Raw genomic sequence first — 19,374 nt, 5'->3', positions numbered from 1 at the left:
ATCTCACCAAAGATCTTTCTAGACTAGCACCCTACTTCTCACAGCAGGCAACTGGATTCTTCCAAGAAATCCACAAACTGGGCTATAGTCTCTTCCGGTATTGCTCTAACAAATCAAACTTGGAATCATACTACTTCTAAAGCTGGAGGGCACATACTGAATAGTAGGCAATTTTAGCCATTTCTGAGTGCTAACTTATTGCCTACATTTAATTCCTACATAAAGTTATAGTATAGGAAACTAGGCAGCTTACTTTCAAAAGGCTCTGTAACAATACATCATTTATGCTCATATTTATACTCTGTGTTTTGTAGAATCTGACCTTCTGTTATCGATGGAGATCGAGTGCACTGGTCAAGGATGAAGAGCAGCCCTCACAGGCCCCTGATTCTCAAAAGACGGAAACGGTTTCTCCCACAGGGTGATTCATCTAGCACCCTGGTAAGAGATGAACCAAATGGTGGCTCTCCTAAACGAAAACAGGCAAGAACCAATAGGCATGACACAAAAATACAAGACTCTGAAATTCAGGATGTTCTTCCAGGAATTAAGATCATTAATGACTCTACCATGCCAAATGCACAGGTAGTGACTATTCCTCCTAATACAGACATCCAAAACATCCTTGAGGCTCTGACATCCAAAGGAAAAGAATCACACAATAATGAGCCTAACAAGTTTATTCACATCAGTAGTGATATCAGCTCCATCGCGATGCAGACAAGAACATTTAAAAATGAAACCAGATCCACAGATGAGCACTATGCTGCCAATAATGGAGCACTGAAAGAAGAAAAGCACATTGGCCAAAACTTTGGGACAACAGGAGCATCAACATTTTGTACCTCGGAGTCACTGCCTATGGGAGAAGAAGAACTGGAAGGAAATGGTATGTAGATTTTTTTTCCTCCCTTGTGAGACATGTAAATTTTGTCCAGAGAACTCATCACCTAGTTATTATCTTTTGGAGCAGGAAACCACAGCTGTAACTTCTATAACACAGAGCACTTTTGTTTTGCAAAGTTTAGCATTTTCTGAGCTTCATATACATCCTTAATGCCTAAGGTTTTATAGTTCTCAAGCTTTAAGATTATATGACATTCCTATATATCAGTGATTTCCAACCCAGGGGTTCTTGGATTGAAATTTCCAGAAACCCTAACCAGTACAGCGGCTGGTAGTGAAGGCTTCTCAGAATTGCAGTCTAAGAACCCCTCGGTTATCCAAGGTTGGAGACCACTGCTATATAGCCAGTGGTTTGTACAATTTTTCAACTGGAAAGAACCACATGTTAAACTAATGTATATGTCATGGCTTATCTCCACATTATTAAAAGGAAACATCACAATTTCTTATGGTATCTCACAGAATATGGCACAAAATACAGGCTCAAATCCAGTAGTTAAGTCATAACTAGAGCAGGCCCGGTGAAGCAATGGAAGTGATAGAGGACTTGACTCACCAAATCACTGCTGATTCAACAGGCCTACTCTAGTTGTGACTTACTACTGGGTTTTAGCCATATACTGGTGCATGATCATACAGTGTTTTTAGACGGATATCTGTATCCAAGATGCAATAAATTATCTGCCGTGTGAAAGAAATCAATTCTTGAAGTAGCCAATTTCTGGTCAAAAATAATCAAAAATATCTTCACATTTTAATTTGTTTTTAATTTTACCTATATTTCAGGTACATCCATAATTTTAAATTGTGCAACATCCTGATAGCAATAACAAAAAGCAACAGCGGATATGCAGTAAAAAAATAATGTTTTCCTTCAGGATATGATAAATCATTTACATAACCATTTCATTTCATTTCACTGCATGAAAATATTGGTAATGAGCTATATCTTGTTTTTAAATTCAACCATGTGTTTAATCTGGTCTTTAACACTATAATAAACAATATACCAATGTCCTCACTGTTCACAAAGTTAATTAAAATCCAAAACATGGTGATATCTACTGTGAAGAAACATGACTTGAAACTTAACTGAACAAGTCCAGGACTCCCCTGACCTCCGAGGCAAGGCAGGCCCCAACTGCTCCTTCTAACTTATGCCCCCAAAATGAAGGCATTCACTTCTCCTCCCCTAACAAGGACTGAGGCCTCTGGCCTAGCATCTTAAAGGGGCAGTACACAATAAACCGATTCCTATGGGAGGCAATATTAAGTAGTGTATATTCTTCTAAAACCTAAAGTAAAGAACCATAAAGAGAAATTTGAACATGTTCTGTTGCAAAGATCTTTGCCAACAGGATTTAGTAAATTGAGATCAGTCCTCTGAAAACCAGAAGCTGTCTTTTATTCACACTGATGTCTATTTTTCACACCACTTGTATGAATGGCAATTTGTCTTGTGGCGGTCTCCACAAAGGGGTGCACATTATCTGTAACCTTAAACTTGGCACAAATAAAGAGGACTGACACTGTATACAGTACTCCTATATTCTGTGTTCCTTGAAAAAAAATATTATGTCTCTACTCTCTTTCCAAAAGACTTACACAGTTCCCCTTGCGCTGGAATGTTTAAAACTTCCCATTTTGGATGAATAATTATAAATAATTATAAAATTGTTCAGTTTCTTTAAATTTTTGAAATAACTAAATATCAAAAATGGGAGAAGCTGTAATTCAATAGAAGGAAAAAGCATATTTACATCATATTGAGAAAAATAGCATGCCGCTATTGATGAGATCCAGATAAAATACAGTATAAGGAATTTTATATCTCTGTTGAGAGCAATGGGTGTGTGGGTGCGTGTTTGAACTACAACAGTTGTTGTTCCTTTTAAATGAAGTGGACAGGAAAAAATATAGTGGTGACATGAAACTAGAAGGCATTCTCAAAAAGACCTGTCATTCTTGAATATGAGATTATCCCCACAAGTATATATTCTTAATGGTGTTGGCTATTGTAATTTAATTTTAATTTTGTATGATGATCAGTTCTCTAAATACTAAGACTTTCTAGAGAGTCATGAATGTCTACTACATCACAAATTAGATCTATATACTGTATATAATTTGCCACAACAGGAGGGAGTACAGTGGAACCTCTACATACGAATGTCCCTACCTACGAATGATCCAATTTACGAACAGCTCCAGCCACAAAATTTTGCTTCTACTTATGGCTGGAGCTTCAAGAAGCGAACGAAAAAGGCAGGGAGAAAGGGCAGGAAATTCAAATCGTTGGTGGTGAAGAGGCTGCTTCTTTGTAGTTCTTTTACCCCAATGGTTAGGAAAAGGGAGGCTCAGCCTCCCGGGCTTCCAGCACAGCTGCTACCGCCGCCAGGAGGCACCGCTGGACCATCCCAGCTGGGTTCAGTCTCCTGGGCTTCCAGCACCACCACGGCAGGCTTTCCCGGGGTTCGCTCCACTCGCCACCTTTCTCCACCACAGCGTGGCTTCTCCACCGCTATGGAAGGCTTTCCTGGTGCTTGTCCCAATCGCTGCCTTTCTGCACCGCCATCTGCTGCCGGGCCAGGGTTTCCGCGCTGCCGATGGAGGCATTCCCAGGGTGGTAAAGCAGCCCTACTGGGGGAAGCCCTACCCTGGTATGGCCGGTCTACCACCCTGGGAAAGTCTGCATAGGCAGCGTGGAAACCCTGGCCTGGCGGCAGAGAAAGGCGGCAATTGGGACAAGCCCCAGGAAAGACTCCCATGGCGGCAGAGAAGCCGCACAGCGGGGGAGAAGCACGGCACTTGCGGCGAACCCCGGGAAAACCTGCGGTGGCGGCAGAAAAGTCCTGGCCCTGCAGCAGTGGCTGGAGCCCGGGAGGCCTCCTGGCAGCAGCGGTCACAATAATGGAGGTACAGTGCTGCTTTTTAAAAACTGTTTTGGGTGGCTTTTGCAGAGTGGGATTGAGCTGGTGGGGTTATGTTTGTTTGTTTTTTTTTTTTGCAGCCCCCGGGGCTTGCAGTGTTAGATAGATAGACAGACAGACAGACAGACAGACAGACAGATATTTCTTTGGCTGGAACGGAGTAATGGATTCCTATGGGAAATGGTGCTTCTACTTATGAATGTTTCAACTAACAAACGTTTTCCGGAATGGATTAAGTTCATAAGTAGAGGTACCACTGTATAGTGTTATTTTAACCACAAGCTGGATTGTTTACCGAAGATTAAATATCCAAGTCAACTGAAGAGAGAGGAAAGAAAAGAAAGAGATGGATGTACAAGGAATTAAGTGCAGGGAATGTTTTATTATGTTATTGATGTTGAGTAGGTAAGAGTTCTAATAGTCTCATGCAATGTTTTATATTGTTAATAGTTCGCTTTCACTTAAACATCATATTCATGTTTGCAAATGCACTAGCTTTGGAAGGCAGTACTAATAAGTAATTTTTTGACATCCGTACATTTAAAGTGGTATGCAAATAAGTGGTAAGAAAAGTTTCAGGAGCCTGATTTCTGCAAATTGCAATTTTTTCAAGGAAAGAGCAGCTGTGAATAGGACTGAGTGGTATGAAGTAGTAAATAAAACTGAGTTGTTTTGGAGTCCTTCTGTCTCCTCTATTCCGTGCTCCATGAACCCCATTTTGGACCTTTCTAGAGCTACTCAAGTCTTGGGAATGTGGCTGAAAGTAAATCAGGTGCCTGACATGATGAAGGATGTGTATATGTGTATGCGTATTGCACCTCCTCCGCTCATGGGTTTGCTTTCATTCACATCCCTAACACTTGCAACTGGCTCCAAGATATTTTGATTTGTGAACTTTGCCTGCTCATAGAAAAAGCTAGAAGCCTCTTTTGGAGATCTAAGGACGCAGGATGAGGATTTTAACTTTCTACCCATCTAGGCAGTGAAGAGACAGCTGGTTCTGACTTGGATAACAGTCTGACAAACATCCAGTGGTTGGGCAAGATGAGCTCCAGCGGACTGAGCCCTTGCAATGTGAAAAAAGAAACAGAGAAGGAGAACCAAACCCCCAAGCAGAAAACAGCAAAGGTAAGCAAAGATCATAGCCAAGCAAAGCCTATCAAGTGTGGTCCGTGCACATACATGTGTATGTGTTCAGGATGCTAGATTACAATTCGGGGATTTCCCTCATGTCTCTAAATTTGCTGCTGTGGTGCTACCTAAAAAAAGAAGGCAATAAAAACTCCTCCCATGTTTTTCTTCCCATTTTGTTTGGTCCATTTCCTTCTACCTACTCCAACAAGCAGGACTTGTGGACAAGAGGCAGAGAACATTACCACATAGGAAACATGGTGGAGAAAAATGGCCACTGTGCCTCCTCCAGAGGCTGTGAAGAAATTAAAAGTGAGGTTCTCTGAAGTAGAATCCAGCAATTCTGTGGAGATGAGAAGTTTCTTTGGAAGCTGGTTCAACAGTCAGTAATCTAAGGGTTGAGAAAGCTGTGAATTCACTGTGATCAAATCTTTCATATGACCACTTAATTCTTAATTGTGGTTTCAAAGACAAAAATGTGAGTTAGCTGTTCCTAGTCTCTCATTCTGCACAGGCATATGCTTTTCCGACTAATGTATTCCTCACCCTAATTTTTCTGCTCAATTAATGCTTTAAGTGTTAGACCAACCAACAGCTACCCATATCCTCATCAGAGATTCAATGTTTGAATACCATGAGGCTCTTTCTGGAATATTCTACAATCCTTCTATCCTTCACAATGCCTTATCTTCTTTTTTGCTTGCAAGGTTGAGGAAGAATCTGCAGCTCCCTCCTCCTCTTCTTCATGGCAAGAATCTTTCCTAGAACGTCCCCCTTACTCTTATATGGCCATGATCCAGTTTGCCATCAATAGCACTGAAAAGAAGTGCATGATGCTGAAAGACATCTACACCTGGATTGAGGATCATTTCCCCTACTTCAAGCATGTAGCCAAACCAGGGTGGAAGGTAATGAATCTTTTGGACTGTAATGTTTGCATGAGAAATCACAAGGAGGAAAAGCTTTTTATACAGATAGTTCCACCCTTCAGAGGCAATATTTCCATCCAATATATACTCTGCACTGGGGGGAAGAGACTTAGAATGCTGATTGAAATAAAATGGAATTCTAGAACTTTAATTAGTTGTGCATTTTGATGTATTTTATATAATTTCTGATTTTGCACATTTTTGTTTTTAATATTTTGAATAGTTCCTCTGGGTTTGCTACCATGAGGAGGGACAAGGAGTTGCCCTACCCCACTCCTCTGACCATCAATTTCAACAGGCATTGCCCACAATTATACTTATAACATATTTTAACATATTTTATAGTCTCAAGAGTAGAAACCTGGGTGTCTTTGTTTTATTGTTGTTGTTAGCAGTTGTGATTCTCAGGAAGGTGTATCCTCCTTCCTTTATCCTCTTACTATACTGCAGCATTACCACATGCTCCGGCAGATGAACATTAGCCTGATATGAACAGTTTGCTTTCTAGCTCATTGCATTATTAATCTGTGAAAGAATATAGCACTCGCGGTGGGCTTGATGTCTTCAGTAAGCACATGACAATATGTCAGAGTTCTCACATTCATGGGCCACTGCTGTTTTGTGTACAGTATTTAAAATATTTTTGGCATAGATTTCTGAAGAGGGCAGAGTATATGTAACAATTAAATGTGTAAGGTTGACCTGTTTAATTGTGAAAACTCCAAGCAATTTCCAAGTCATTATGACACCACATACAGTATGCATTGCTTGATCATTTAGTATCTGAGTGTCCCAGTGGAATGGGTTAAGTGCATTGAATGGTGGTTGAGATGATCAGATTTCTTTGTGTGTGCTGCTTTACCTGTCATGGTTCTTTTGCATTTACCGACTATCTGCCATGGAGTGATACAGTATATATGTCCAAACTGAAAAATGTATGGTTACAATTATGTAAGAAATGGTTACCAAAATTATCAAAATTACCTCTCAGGAAGAAGCATTCTCCTTTAGCCTTTTCCTTGTGTATTCAGTTAGTTTTTCCTTGCTGGGGAAGAATTCACTTGTAAAGTTGGATAGTTAAATGTCTCGCTGCCTCCATCAGCTGATAGTATGAAATAGATCAGGAATGAGGAATGTGTAGCTTTTCTGATGTTGGCAGACTGCAGCTCCAAGAAGACAGTATAGCCAACAGTGAGAGCTGATAGAAGTTGCAAACCAACAACATCTGGAAAGCCACACTTTCACCACCATGAACTAGACCATATATGTATGGTGTGGATTTGTAAAAGTTTGTCACAGATATATTATGACTTTTCAGGAGTATAATTCACAAGTGTTTTGTAACTGAACATAGCAAAAGTTTCTCTTCTCCTACCCAGAACTCCATACGCCACAATCTTTCCCTGCATGATATGTTTGTTCGGGAGACATCGGCCAATGGCAAAATTTCCTTCTGGACCATTCATCCCGAAGCCAACCGCTATTTGACACTGGACCAAGTCTTCAAAGTAAGTAGCTTCCATGTGGAAAAGAAGGGTGATGCTCTAATTCCTGATCTCTAAAACACCTGTCTATTTCCATGTTGAGGAGGGAGGTGAAACCTAGCTGGTAGGAAGCTAATGTTATATAGGACTAAGGGGAGTGTTTATTATTGGGATTTGTTGTCGTCGTGTGCTATCAGGCCAGACTCGTAGTGAATGTTATAGGGTTTTCATAATGGGACACAGAAGGAGCCTCTCTAAAGAGTGGGAAAGCATTGTGAACACGCTCAGGTGTCCCCTGGGCAATGGCGTTCAGGCAACAAATCTTCACTTCCCAAAGCGTTGCACTAGAACAGCACCAAACCCACCCACTTCATGGATGTCAATCCTCTGGATGACAGCTGAAGCTGAGGAAACGTTTGTGCACACCTCTCAAGCTCTGACCACTTCTGGTCAATATAGTATGGATGTCTTGATATTTTAATTGTTTTATTTTTATTTTGCCTATATTTCATGTGTGTCTATGATTTTTGATTATGCAAAGCTCTGATACAAATACAGAAATATGGTTTTCAAGCTAAATGAGTTATTTAAGTAGGTTTTTTTAAAATCAGTTCTACTCCCCAGTAAGTTTTCATGACAGAGCCAGGGAGTCAGACCTAGGTCTCCTGAGTCCTAGTCCAGTCTTCACTCATTTTCTATGGCCAATCGTCATTTCCATCCCAGGGAAGAAGGAATTTTTTTTAAAAAAAAAAATCTTGCTATCATTTAAGTCTACACTTTTAAAAGGCCCTCAGACAGGGAGTTTGGAACGGTCTTCTGAAGTGCTAGCGTTCAGGTTTCTTGGCGTCCTGTCTTGCTGAGAATTGGCAGGTTGTTCTATAACTGTCTTCTTTGCCTGAACCTTTGTTTGTTCCCCTGCTTCACTGATTATTTCCCTCTCATTCCTTTTGTATGCCTGGCCATCACCAGCCGTTGGATGCAGGGCCACCAGTATCACCTGAGCTCTTGGAATCAGTAAGACCTCCCTTCCTGACTGGGGGATGGGGCTTCCTTCTTCCCTCTTTTTGTTGCTATGGATGTGAAAAAGAGGCTGCCCCTGTGGGAACTGAACCCAACCTGCAGCTTTGCAATTTTTCCCTTTCTTCCTTACATCTAGTGCTTGGGGATAGTGGAAGGCCAGGCTTTCGTTGTCTGTAGCTATACTACTTACAGTGATGCTTAATGTTCATCCACATTGGATTGCTGTACGGACACAACAAAATAGCAGGTCAAGAGTGGATTTCAATTACTGTACTGTATATAATTCTTTTAGTACCAAAAATTATATAACTTTTTTTAGTACCAATAAATGCCTCTTAAGATGATTTCCATTGTAATAACTGGCTTAAGAATCAATGCAAGGTGGCATTTCAAGTAGTCCTGCCCCCCCAGGAGGGGGGATTGTTAATGTATCTTTCTAGAGCATTGTTGTGCAGCTGGCTGGGTTGAAGCTGGCAACTCTTTTCTGTGCCTAGTAATAGACCTGCAAGCAATAAACTGGTTTGATTCAGCCTGCTTCATTTTTCTACAAGCAACTCTACTTGTTTCTGTCACTGCTTCCTCTTCCTTTCTTCCTGTTGCTATGCAAACGCATGAGAAATGGGGCTGGAATGGCACACACGTCTCTATTTCTTCCTTGCTCAGGCAATGATAGACCCTAAACCCAGCTTCCTAGCAAAAGAGCTCAGAGTTGGGCCATACCTGGCTCTGTGGGGCTTTTGGGTGGCATTCAGCAAGGACAGTGTACCTGCTGGCACCAGGGGCGAAGCTTGAGACTCAGCGCAGCACCCATATGACTGTGGCAGTGACGTACTCTGGACTTGTTTAGCATTGCTCTTCGAGTCAACACAGAGCAACCAAGTGGAGTCTCTTCTAACTTGTCTTGTCTGTTTTTCTCAACCCAAAAATGATGTAGCAGCAGAAACGGCACACCATGGATCTGCAGAAGAACGTGGGAGGCTCTAGTGGCAACAAAAGCGAGCCACAAACAGCTCGTGAGTGTTTACTCTACATCACTGTAAAACTCAGGGGGAAAGACCAAACCTCTCATCCTTCAAACAAGAACCCTGCCCTCCAATGGGGTGTAATGGGTGGTTTTATGAGGAAAGTGCCTGAGCACATTGGTGGATTTAGTCCTGCTTGACCAGGACTGAATGATGATGTGAGCTTGAAAGTGGGAGCAAGCAGCCAACTGCAGTGGGGAGAAAAGACTAAGTCCCTTCTAAGGGCCAAGCAACAATCTGGGAGAAACTTTGAGGTAGAGTGGGAAGACTCCCAACAGAGCTTCCGAAATTCACCACAGCCTGTCAGTATATGCTCAGGGAGAACAGATCCTGCATCTCAGATTAAAGACCTCAGCCATAGGTGACTTGCAGGTGGGAGATGTGTCTTTTGAAAAGGGATGGAGACTCAGTGTTGCTGCATGTTCTTAGCAACATGACCAGGTAGCTGCTGGCTCTATATATATGATGCCTAGCGTAGCTCTGAGGGGGGGTATTTAACCAGAAGCATGGTGTGTAAGCAGCAGATGTATGCACAATGGCCTAAATTCAGTTGCTAGTTCCAACTGAAACTGAATCTGTAGCATTTACACAAGTATTGATTTACCACTCAGCAAGTGATTCTACAGGTCTGCTTTAGCTGGGATTAGCACTTGGGTTTAAATTTATATTCTTATTAACAGGAGAATAGCCATGTCCCAGATGGGTGAAAGTATCTCAAGTAAAAAGTATAGATTTAAATTTTTTAAAAAAGAGTTTTGTCCTCAAAAACACACACAAGCACATTCATTACAGAAGTGAGAAGCAACTTGGTTATTACATACACAACTTATGGGTCAATATTCCAGTTCTAGTAGATTAGTGGTTGAAAACCCCTGGGAACATGTGCAGCCTGTGGAGGGGCCTTTCCTCCCTCCCCTCCCCTCCTCACAGCACAAGAGGCATTCTGTCTTGCATTTTATTGGTGTTAGCTACCCCATTTACCGTTTGTAGTGGAAATGTACGGTGTAAATTTAATCAAGCATTAAAAAAACTTTTTAAAGAAAATCCACTGAACAGTCTAGTGCTGCCATTCCCAGAATTAATGAGAAATTACACAATCTGGGTGTAGGTTGTGAGGCTTCAGAAAACACAGATACTGTTGAATTGGAACTGTCCCAGTCTGACTATTGGATGAATGGTTCTTTGGGTGTCTGTGATGCTGTATTAATAGTTTGTTTGTTTGTTTGTTTGTTTGCATATTTTGATGCTGAGGACATGCATCCTCATTTGTGCTTTACTAGTCCAAGACTGAGCACAGGTCTGCCAAGATGTCTGCTTATGTCTCTGGCTACCAAGCTGATACAACTTTCCCCTTTCTAGGCCGAAAAATGAAGCCCTTGCTGCCACGTGTCAGTTCTTACTTGATTCCAATCCAGTTCCCAGTGAGTCAGTCCCTCCTTCTTCAACCGTCTTCAAAGGTTTCTCCGCCTACAGCTCAAGGTGCCTCTGAGAAGAAGAGCAGCAAGCAGGTGCTCATTGCTCCAAAGGTCAGTCCTCTCAGTAGAACGGCAGGGGTACTCCAGTTTCATCTTGTCCCCATTAAGATTTCTTCTACACCCACGCATACCTGAGTTCAGTGAGACTTTACTCCTATATAGTGTGGCCAGGCCAAACTAAAAGTATCCTGAAAGCTTGAAAGAACAAGAATAGCTTTGTCTGGCCCCTAAAATAGGCATGCTGAAATCCTGGCACTGAGGATTAAAAGGTGTTTTCACTTCAACCTTGTTCTGCCTATTTATCTATAGTAATTGATTTAGTTTTATGTTTTAGTTATAATTTAATTATAATTTCCAGTCCGTTCATGTTAAATATCTCATCTAGTGAGCAACTGACCACAGATAAGAATCTCTCTTTATTTAAAAAGCTCTTGCCTCAGATTGCAACCAAGAGATTTTTCTTGCCCAATGCACAGAAAAGAAACCTCACACCTCCAGTCAGTTGTTTCTCAGGGGTAAGAGCCTTCTCCTTTCTTGGTGCTTAGACAGGCTCTCTTGCTCAGGGATGAGGAGGTGAAATGCCCATCATCTCATGGATCCAAATGGATCCGCTAAGGCAAGAACTTGGGAAGGGTGTATGTTTTGAGTGTATAGTTATGTATATCTGCATGAGTGAGGTATGTGTGTGTGTGTGTGAGAGAGAGAGAGAGAGAATGTGGCTAACTGCTGGACAGACACATGATGGCTGTGTCTCTGGTCAACACTTGTATGTGCCCCACCCCCTCCAGTGTACCAGCCCAGGACCAATGTGGCCCTGGACCTGAAATAATCCCCTCCCAGTAGCCTAAGGTGAAGGTAATGGGTAAACATGTCTAAGATAAGCACAAAATGTGGGGGGTCATCATAGGAAAAACCCTGAGCCCAGTAGCTACCTGCCTAAGTTTCAAAGACAAAGGCATTTTATTTATTTATTTTATGTGCCACCCCCATTAGTGTGGTATCAAAGTGAAAGATCCGTGCTACTTTTGCCCCTCCAGATTAAATAATACTAAATTCTAAATCATGGTTATTAGTGTCTGTTCCATAGAATTGGATACAGATATATGCAAACAATAGTTAGATTTTATTCTGAAATGTTGAAACATTGATCAAACAGTGGGAAGCAGAGGTCCACAATTTTTGTCTGACCTTGCTTGTTGACCTCTTATGCATGGCTAACATGCCCCCTCAATCCCTACTCTTCTGAAATATATAACAGGGAAGAGTACAGGTGCCTTCCACGCACTGGGCTGGGCCATGCTAGCCCCAAAGAGACGCCTCTTTGTCTAGCAGGAGCAATCTGCCTTGCAGTTTTTTGTGCTTCAAAAAAGGGTAAAAGAAGGGCCAGCATTTTTGTCCTATCATTGGTTGGGAGGTGCATGTATACTGGCAGAATGGGGACATCCTCATTATTCCCGAGTGTCTTTGCCTAGCATTAGGTAAGCAAATATTACCTCATTCTTCCCTAAAGGATTCCTTCAAAAGATCTGTAACTATCTCTGTGACATGTTCAGACAGCAAGGAAAGGAGTATGCCTCAACCTAATGCAAGACTGCTGGGAAACTACCCGTTACCCTAGGCTCTCGAGACTGAAGGATGCCTACACACAGTGGAGGCCCTGATGGAGCCGGTTTCTCCTCCTGCCAAATAAGGGAGATACGCATGACCACTCCTTATTAACACCTTCAAAGAGAGAGCAGTGCTCATCTTCAAAACTAGGTTTTAAGAAAGGGTTTCCTCTTCACCAACAGCAAATTGATAAATGCAATAATCAAGAGACACCCCCCCACACACACAAAAGAGCTATGAAAATATTCTTCGGAACCATTTAATACAACGTCTCTAACCACTGTCTGGTATTTTCTACCAGTGCCTTATTCTCAGCTGTATTCTCACTTTCTCTGCTTCTGCTGCAGGTCTTCCCATCCAGTGGAGACCCCACAAGCTCCATAAAGGTGGAGGCTTACTGTGGCGAAGATTCATCTTTGTTGACTTCCCACCTGTCTAGCAAGGAAGACGGCCCTCAGATCAGCAGAGAGTCGTTCCCTTCTGCCCGGTCTGTTGAGAAGAATGAGAGCTCTTCTTCCAGGAAATGGGCTTCCCTGTTCTGCCCAGCATTATCTGTTAAAGAGGAACCAGTATCGCCCGTTGAAGAGCTGAATGTATGCCTCCCAGGACCATCTGTAAAGCAGAAAAGACAGTTTACAGCTCTCAAGTCACCACCACAGAGCACACTATTAGACACCTCGGCTATAAACAGGCAAGAGAGGCATCATGTAGGCAAATCCAGAAGGAAACAACACTTAGCCATGTCTTGCTCAGAGGAACCCCTACTGCTACTGCCATCTAGTGGCAGTTCAGATTCATCCACACTGGAGCGTGACCTTCCCTTTGGGCAGGAGACTCCTCCTCTGAGAAACATGGCCGACCTAACCTGCTCTCCAGGGGAAGGTGGTTCATTTAAAACACCAGCAAAAGAGATGTTGTGCAGGCTGCCAGATTCTTCTAGCCCCAGCAAGACACCTATACCAACACTGCCATTTCTGGCACTTTCTGACACCTGGAGATCAGCATCCTCTGTCAAGGAAACAAATGACCTGGATATCAGCCCGGCCAGAACTCCTCCAGGACCATTATTGTCCCTTCAGGAGAACGCAGAACTTCTGGGAATTAGGAGCACTCCCCCAAGACACTCCCTGTGTGACTCCCCACATTTGCCCTTCCTGAACGCAGGAGGCAATGCTATGGTCTCTGGGCCCTTAACGAGCTCTCCTGCACCCAGCAAACAGTCATCTCCAAAGCTTCAGGATTCCGTTCTTCCAGAAAACCATTCATTTCTGGAGGGGCTAGTCCTAGATACCATGAATGACAATTTGGGCAAAATCCTACTAGATGTCAGCTTCCCTGGTCTTGACGATGACAACCTGGGTACTGATTTGAGCTGGTCATACTTAATTCCTGAGCTGAAGTGATTAAAATTTAGCTCCGAGATTCTGTAAACTGTGCACTGGAAATAACCAAGGGGCACACCAGGATATGATGTTAACTGACCACCTACCTTGTCATGCGCATAGGGTGATCCTGATATAGAGCTGTTCATGAAATGGTCCGCAAGCTGCTTGGTGTCCCACTGGATATTGCTGTTGCATATACAGAGGGCTAATACACTGGGATGAACAATCAAGAAAACTTTTGAAATATTGTAAGGAAAATTGCTATTTCCTTATAATGACCTACCATATTGCCTTGTAGATTTTGATGGTTTGTAAATGCTTGTATATTTTAAAATAGTTTTTAGAGCTCTTGTACTTTTAATAGCTGCAGAGAAAATTTCAATTAATTCAGCTTGTAATGAAAAGAATTTCATCCACTACAAAAATTCCCTTCTAGCACATGAATTATTACTTACATTAACTCTTGTCACCTTTTGTGCCTTTCAGTCACCTGAAGAATGGATAACTTTATTATTGTACAGTTTCTGCTAGGCCTTCTTCTTTTGCCTGTCAGGTACGTCTGCCATGAAGAAATTGGGCAGCTGAAGCATTTATCCTTACTGTGTTCATGTCAGGAAAACCTCAGCTACTCGATTCTTTGTGCCAGATTCTGTTTTAAAGGTACAGCAATGAAGCTAGAAAGAGGAAAGATGGTAATCCCATTCAGAATCAATATAATTTCAGTATTGAATATCTGCATTATCTGTAAGAAAAGAGGTTTTAACAGCTATGTAAAGCAATTCCAGCTAATGCCTGGGTGGGATACAGTTTACCTTTCTAGTAAGCTTTTTTAGTTTTTAAATATAGCTCCAGTTTTGAAGTCAGTTCTACCATAAACCCTGGCACTTAAATATCCAACACAACCGTAGACTATTCAGATGCTGTGAAAGCCCCCAAATACTGTACAGTGATCCTACAGACACAGCGGTTATTCCCAACCTTAGATAACCCAGGTGTTTTTGGACTTCAGTTCCTAGAAGCCTTCACCACCAGCTGTACTGGCTGGGGTTTTTGGGAGTTGCAGTCCATGAATACCTGGGTTACTCAAGGTTGGAACCAATGCCCTACAGCTGTCCAATCAGGCATTGCTTCCCAGTAGTGTTGAGGAATGCACGCATGTGGATAAAAAAGGGTTATTGCATTCCTTCAAATTGCCAATAGGTGGCAGCACCTGATAGTATGGCCCTGTGCTCCAATTTCTTCACCAGGTGTCAATGGTCAAAAGAGGCACCTTTAGTAAAGGACCCTGTAATCTACGCTTGAGGAACAGAAGCAGTCCAAGCTGGGGATCAGATATTTTCTGTACATATTAAAGACTTACTGTTGCAAGTTCCCCCTCTGATATAGTGTATTTTGCCAAATAAAGACAGGAGGGGAGAGATAGCATGATTTGTAATTTTATCATATTGCCTAGAACAAGAGTATGCCCTTTAAATTATTCTCCCTCTGATACTGTGTATTTTGCAAAAAAAAAAAAAGGGGGGGGGTAGATGGGTGGGAATGGTACGAACTGTAATTTTGTCATATTGCCTGCAACATGAGTCTGCCCCTTAAATTAAAAAAAAAATAGAAGAAGTGGAGGTACTTCAACCATGCCTTTTTAATTCCTTTTAATAATCTATGCAATAAAGCCAAAATAGAAGTGTAGTTCTGAATCATGTATTTCCCTGGAATTCCATTTGTTTCCTTCTGAACTGCTTAGTAACAAGCTGGGTTTTCTCACATTGCCAGAGGATTGGTCTAGAAAATGATGACCTGGAAGGGGGGGGGCTGCAAACTCTGCAACTGACTTTATGATTCAGATCCTTGATCAGCTGTTTTCCCTCTTTGTCTGTTTGTACAGGCTGCTTTCCCTTTCTTTTGAACAGCTCTCACATGTTCCTATTACACTTGGAGATTTTCACTGAACCTCCCCATTCAGCATTATGATTTATTTATCGATCAAAGTCCTCCCATATGTTTGTCAACTTTGGCTTTTCAGGCTGCAATTTTCTTCAGGTCCTCAACGAAAACCGGCAGCAGGCTAACATAAAAAAAATCTATTCTGAACAAGAATTCCCTTACATCAGAGTGGGAACAGTGTAGGCCTGGAGCTGCAGACATCCTCTGAAGGGCATTTTGGATGCCCCTGGGCCTCCACAGACCACTCACAACTAAGAGTTTAAAAACAAAAATGTCAGAATGGGTTTTTCTGCTCCTGGATGCATTTTTTGCTTTATATGTTTGGGGACCGTGAGGGCTCAATCTCCTACCCCAAACCAAACAGCAATTTTAGCAATTTATTTTTTCCTCAGGTCCCTCAACGCCTGGTTATCATTCTTCTTCAAAGCTCAGTCACAGATCATACAGTATGAGACTTAAGCTCCAAATCTGAATAATATCTGCATGGCATTCGGCATTTCTTAAAAACACTGCACTACTAATTTCTCTGACAACATTCAAACATTCAACATTGCCTAACTTATTCTCAGACTCCCCGAAGGTACAGCTTAGGCATGGCCTCTGGTTGTGGCCGCTGTTGTTTAAACAAAATGGGCTGAAAGCAGCTGCAGTGAACAGCAGATACTGCGAAGGAAACAGAGACAGTCTTCCGGGGAGGACTGGGATGTCCTCGGCCACAGGGAAACAGGGGTTGAGATATTTGCCTCAAGACAGTTGTTGCTCTGTCTTTAAACCCAACCTACCCCATTTACCCCAGTCCCTGCTGTTTCTGTGTTCTAGGGAGATTTCCTTGTATGAAATATTGTATTAGGTTGTTGATAAAATACACCCTGTTCAGAAGAGTGTATCAAAAAGGTTTCATGCCCATTATTCTTATTACTTATCTCAAAGTACAAACAGTAACGTATTGTCATTAGAGGGGGGAAAGGCACAAGAGCTTTTTGGTACATCCTTGTGTGTGTGTGTGTGTGTGTTTACACACACATGTCTAAAGGTTCCATAATACATATTTTATATAAAAACATGAACAATTTCAGTGTGAGATGCCAGCTTCAATTATGACTTCTGACAGGGAAGAATATTCCAAAGGTGGGCTTTATAACTACAGACTGGTAACTATGTATGTGTCCTTCAGTGGATGTGCTTGAGGGACGTGGTGGCGCTGCGGGCTAAACCGCAGAAGCCTGTGCTGTGCAGGGTCAGAAGACCAAGCAGTCGTAAGATCAAATCCACGCGACGGAGTGAGCTCCCGTCGCTTGTCCCAGCTTCCACCAACCTAGCGGTTCGAAAGCATGCAAATGCAAGTAGATAAATAGGGACCACTTTGGTGGGAAGGTAACAGCGTTCCGTGTCTAAGTCGCACTGGCCTTGTGACCACGGAAGATTGTCTTCGGACAAATGCTGGCTCTATGGCTTGGAAACGGGGATGAGCACCGCCCCCTAGAGTCGAACACAAATGGACAAAAATTGTCAAGGGGAACCTTTACCTTTTACCTTCAGTGGAATACATGCACAGCCCTCACACCTCTGCATAGCAAAGTTTTTAAATTATTATTTAGTTCATTACCTGAAAAGAAGGTGGGGTGAAGTCAAATATCTTGCCTGTTGCTAAATTCATAAGAGTACTTTACTTTCTTTATGTAGTACTGTACATTGCTGGGATCAAAGCACTAAGCCTCTGTAAACTATGTCAATTCTGTAAAACAAGAAAAGAAAAGGGGGAGGGCAATGTTCACGACTGGGAGTCAAACTGGAAGCCAAACAACATTTTCTTGATCTCCTTTTAACAAGATATTAGGATGCTAGTTTTCTCCTTCAAACCTTGGCTGAAGTCATTTTCCTGATGGATGACATCACAAGCAGTTGCTGTGGCAATCTATCTGTTCTGTGGGAGGAGGGAAGCAGGTCTGAAAACTAAAGTGCACAAGAAATAAACACAGGGTGTAGATGGGGGCGTGGGGAGAAGTGAAGGCTATGGAATTAAGGCAAGCCGTTCCCATGACAGCTTTCCAATGGGTTTCTGTGATGTTTCATTTTCAGTTACAGTTTCTTCAAAATATTTGCTTGCTCGTGACATCTGCCCGAAGAGACTTGACCTCTCCAAGCACATATTTATTCTAAGGTTAACGATGATTCTCTCTGTTCCAGGAAACATTGAGATCTATAAAAGAGTGAAGAATCTCTAGCTGTGGATTCTCAGAACTGATTATTTTAGGGGAAATATCATGGCAGTTAAACCGGTGTAGACAGAACTTGTAGACTGCTAGGCATGAGCCATGTTCAACTACTGGAGATAAAAAAACAGTTCTGACAGCACTGGACAAAATTTTTCATAGTAAGGGCCAGATATATACAGTGGTACCTCGATTTAAGAACGTAATCCTTATTGGGACTGCATTAAGTTGACTATGTTACACTATGTCTAAGACTATGTCTAAATGGGCGGCATATAAGTTCAATAAATAAATAAAATAAGTTGAAACGTTCTTAAGTCAAAGCACCATTTCCCATAGGAATGCATTGAAAATCATTTAATTTGTATCTGCAGGTTTTCGTTCTTGTAGTCTTATTCAGGCAATCTAACTAGTTTAAGTAAACATAGGAGAAGGTCTGCTGCCTCCAACCTTCCAATGTTACTTTTACCTGGAAAGTGAATTGAAGAGTCTATAGTATGTATATGGCCACACAATTCTGAATGCTAAAATAAAATAAAACTAGAATTTAGAATTGCCTGGGGAGCTTCAATGCACCAAGGAGGACTTTGGCTTCTCACTGTCCTCTAAGAGCAACATTGGAAGGGGGCAGGGTCTAGTTAAGTGTCTGAATACTACTTGTTGCATGAGAGATCCCTCTTAGAGTTTTATCACTTTTGGGTTTACCAAAAGGCAAGAAAAAAAAATAAAAGCAGATCTGGGGCAAGTGTTAGGGAAGTGAAGTTTTAAATTTTCTATCCTGTTACCCAAATATCTTGAAGCTCCTGTTACTTCCAGAAGGGAAAGAAGATAAAATGATTACTTTCTGTGTTACTTTTCATAGTAGGTCAGTCAAATCTGATAACCCAGTTTTATTTATATATGTATGATTGTATGAATTGACAGTATTGCATCATGAAGAGTTATGACACTATGAACAACAGCTGTTATCAAGCATTCAGAATTATCAACAAGAGTTCCGCAAACTCTGGCTGCTGGTCGTAGCCATCAAAAAACATGCAATTGCCTTGGTTATGTCCCTCCCTCTTTGAAACCTGTTATTGGGAGTGTAGGATTGTTTCTTACTAGTCTTTTCTTCAAACCATATTCTAATTTTCTTTCAAAGAGCTTAAGACACCTCAAAGACAAGGTTCTTCTCCCATTGATCCTGGGGCTCCTACAATGAGAATTAAGCAGAGAATCCAAGTTTGCTTAGGAACAGAGTGGGAGGTACATCACAGTTGCTCTGGACGACATAAGCCTACACAGAGCAAGCCCTGTTTATACCATTATGTATTTGATTCCTTCTGCG

At 41.9% G+C, this 19,374-nt stretch overlaps 2 protein-coding genes across 3 annotated transcripts in view; one reads left to right on the top strand and one right to left on the bottom strand.

Annotated features, from left to right (window-relative positions):
• TULP3 (TUB like protein 3) overlaps nucleotides 1-455 on the bottom strand; it is a 57,481-nt gene extending 57,026 nt beyond the window's left edge. Inside the window, exon 1 of the mRNA XM_073000963.2 lies at nucleotides 323-455. The gene's annotated coding sequence lies outside the window, so the exon portion shown is untranslated. The remainder of the gene's footprint in view (nucleotides 1-322) is intronic.
• On the top strand, nucleotides 361-15,584 carry FOXM1 (forkhead box M1). Of its 2 annotated transcripts, XM_078394114.1 has the most exons (8): nucleotides 361-889; nucleotides 4,816-4,964; nucleotides 5,675-5,875; nucleotides 7,276-7,404; nucleotides 8,350-8,394; nucleotides 9,335-9,413; nucleotides 10,782-10,948; nucleotides 12,853-15,584. In XM_078394114.1, exons 1-8 carry the CDS (start codon nucleotides 361-363, stop codon nucleotides 13,906-13,908), a joined length of 2,355 nt encoding a protein of 784 aa, XP_078250240.1. In that variant the 3' UTR covers nucleotides 13,909-15,584. The 2 variants fall into 2 exon arrangements, with proteins under 2 accessions (XP_078250240.1, XP_072857063.2); XM_073000962.2 differs by lacking the exon at nucleotides 8,350-8,394.
• The last annotated feature ends 3,790 nt before the right edge of the window (nucleotides 15,585-19,374 follow it).

The sequence above is a fragment of the Pogona vitticeps genome, chromosome 5 (assembly GCF_051106095.1).
Source record: "Pogona vitticeps strain Pit_001003342236 chromosome 5, PviZW2.1, whole genome shotgun sequence".
In the NCBI taxonomy this organism is placed as follows: Eukaryota; Metazoa; Chordata; class Lepidosauria; order Squamata; family Agamidae; genus Pogona; species Pogona vitticeps.
Note: the sequence above shows the minus strand (reverse complement) of the source record. Positions and strands in the feature narration are given on the sequence as shown.

Bases quoted from the DNA above. Each gene is read 5' to 3' on its own strand.
- FOXM1 (XM_078394114.1), top strand. From the start codon at position 361: ATGAAGAGCAGCCCTCACAGGCCCCTGATTCTCAAAAGACGGAAACGG. The intron at 4,965-5,674 runs GTAAGCAAAGAT...TTTGCTTGCAAG, and splicing joins CCAAGCAGAAAACAGCAAAG to GTTGAGGAAGAATCTGCAGC. The intron at 8,395-9,334 runs GTAAGACCTCCC...AAAATGATGTAG, and splicing joins CACCTGAGCTCTTGGAATCA to CAGCAGAAACGGCACACCAT.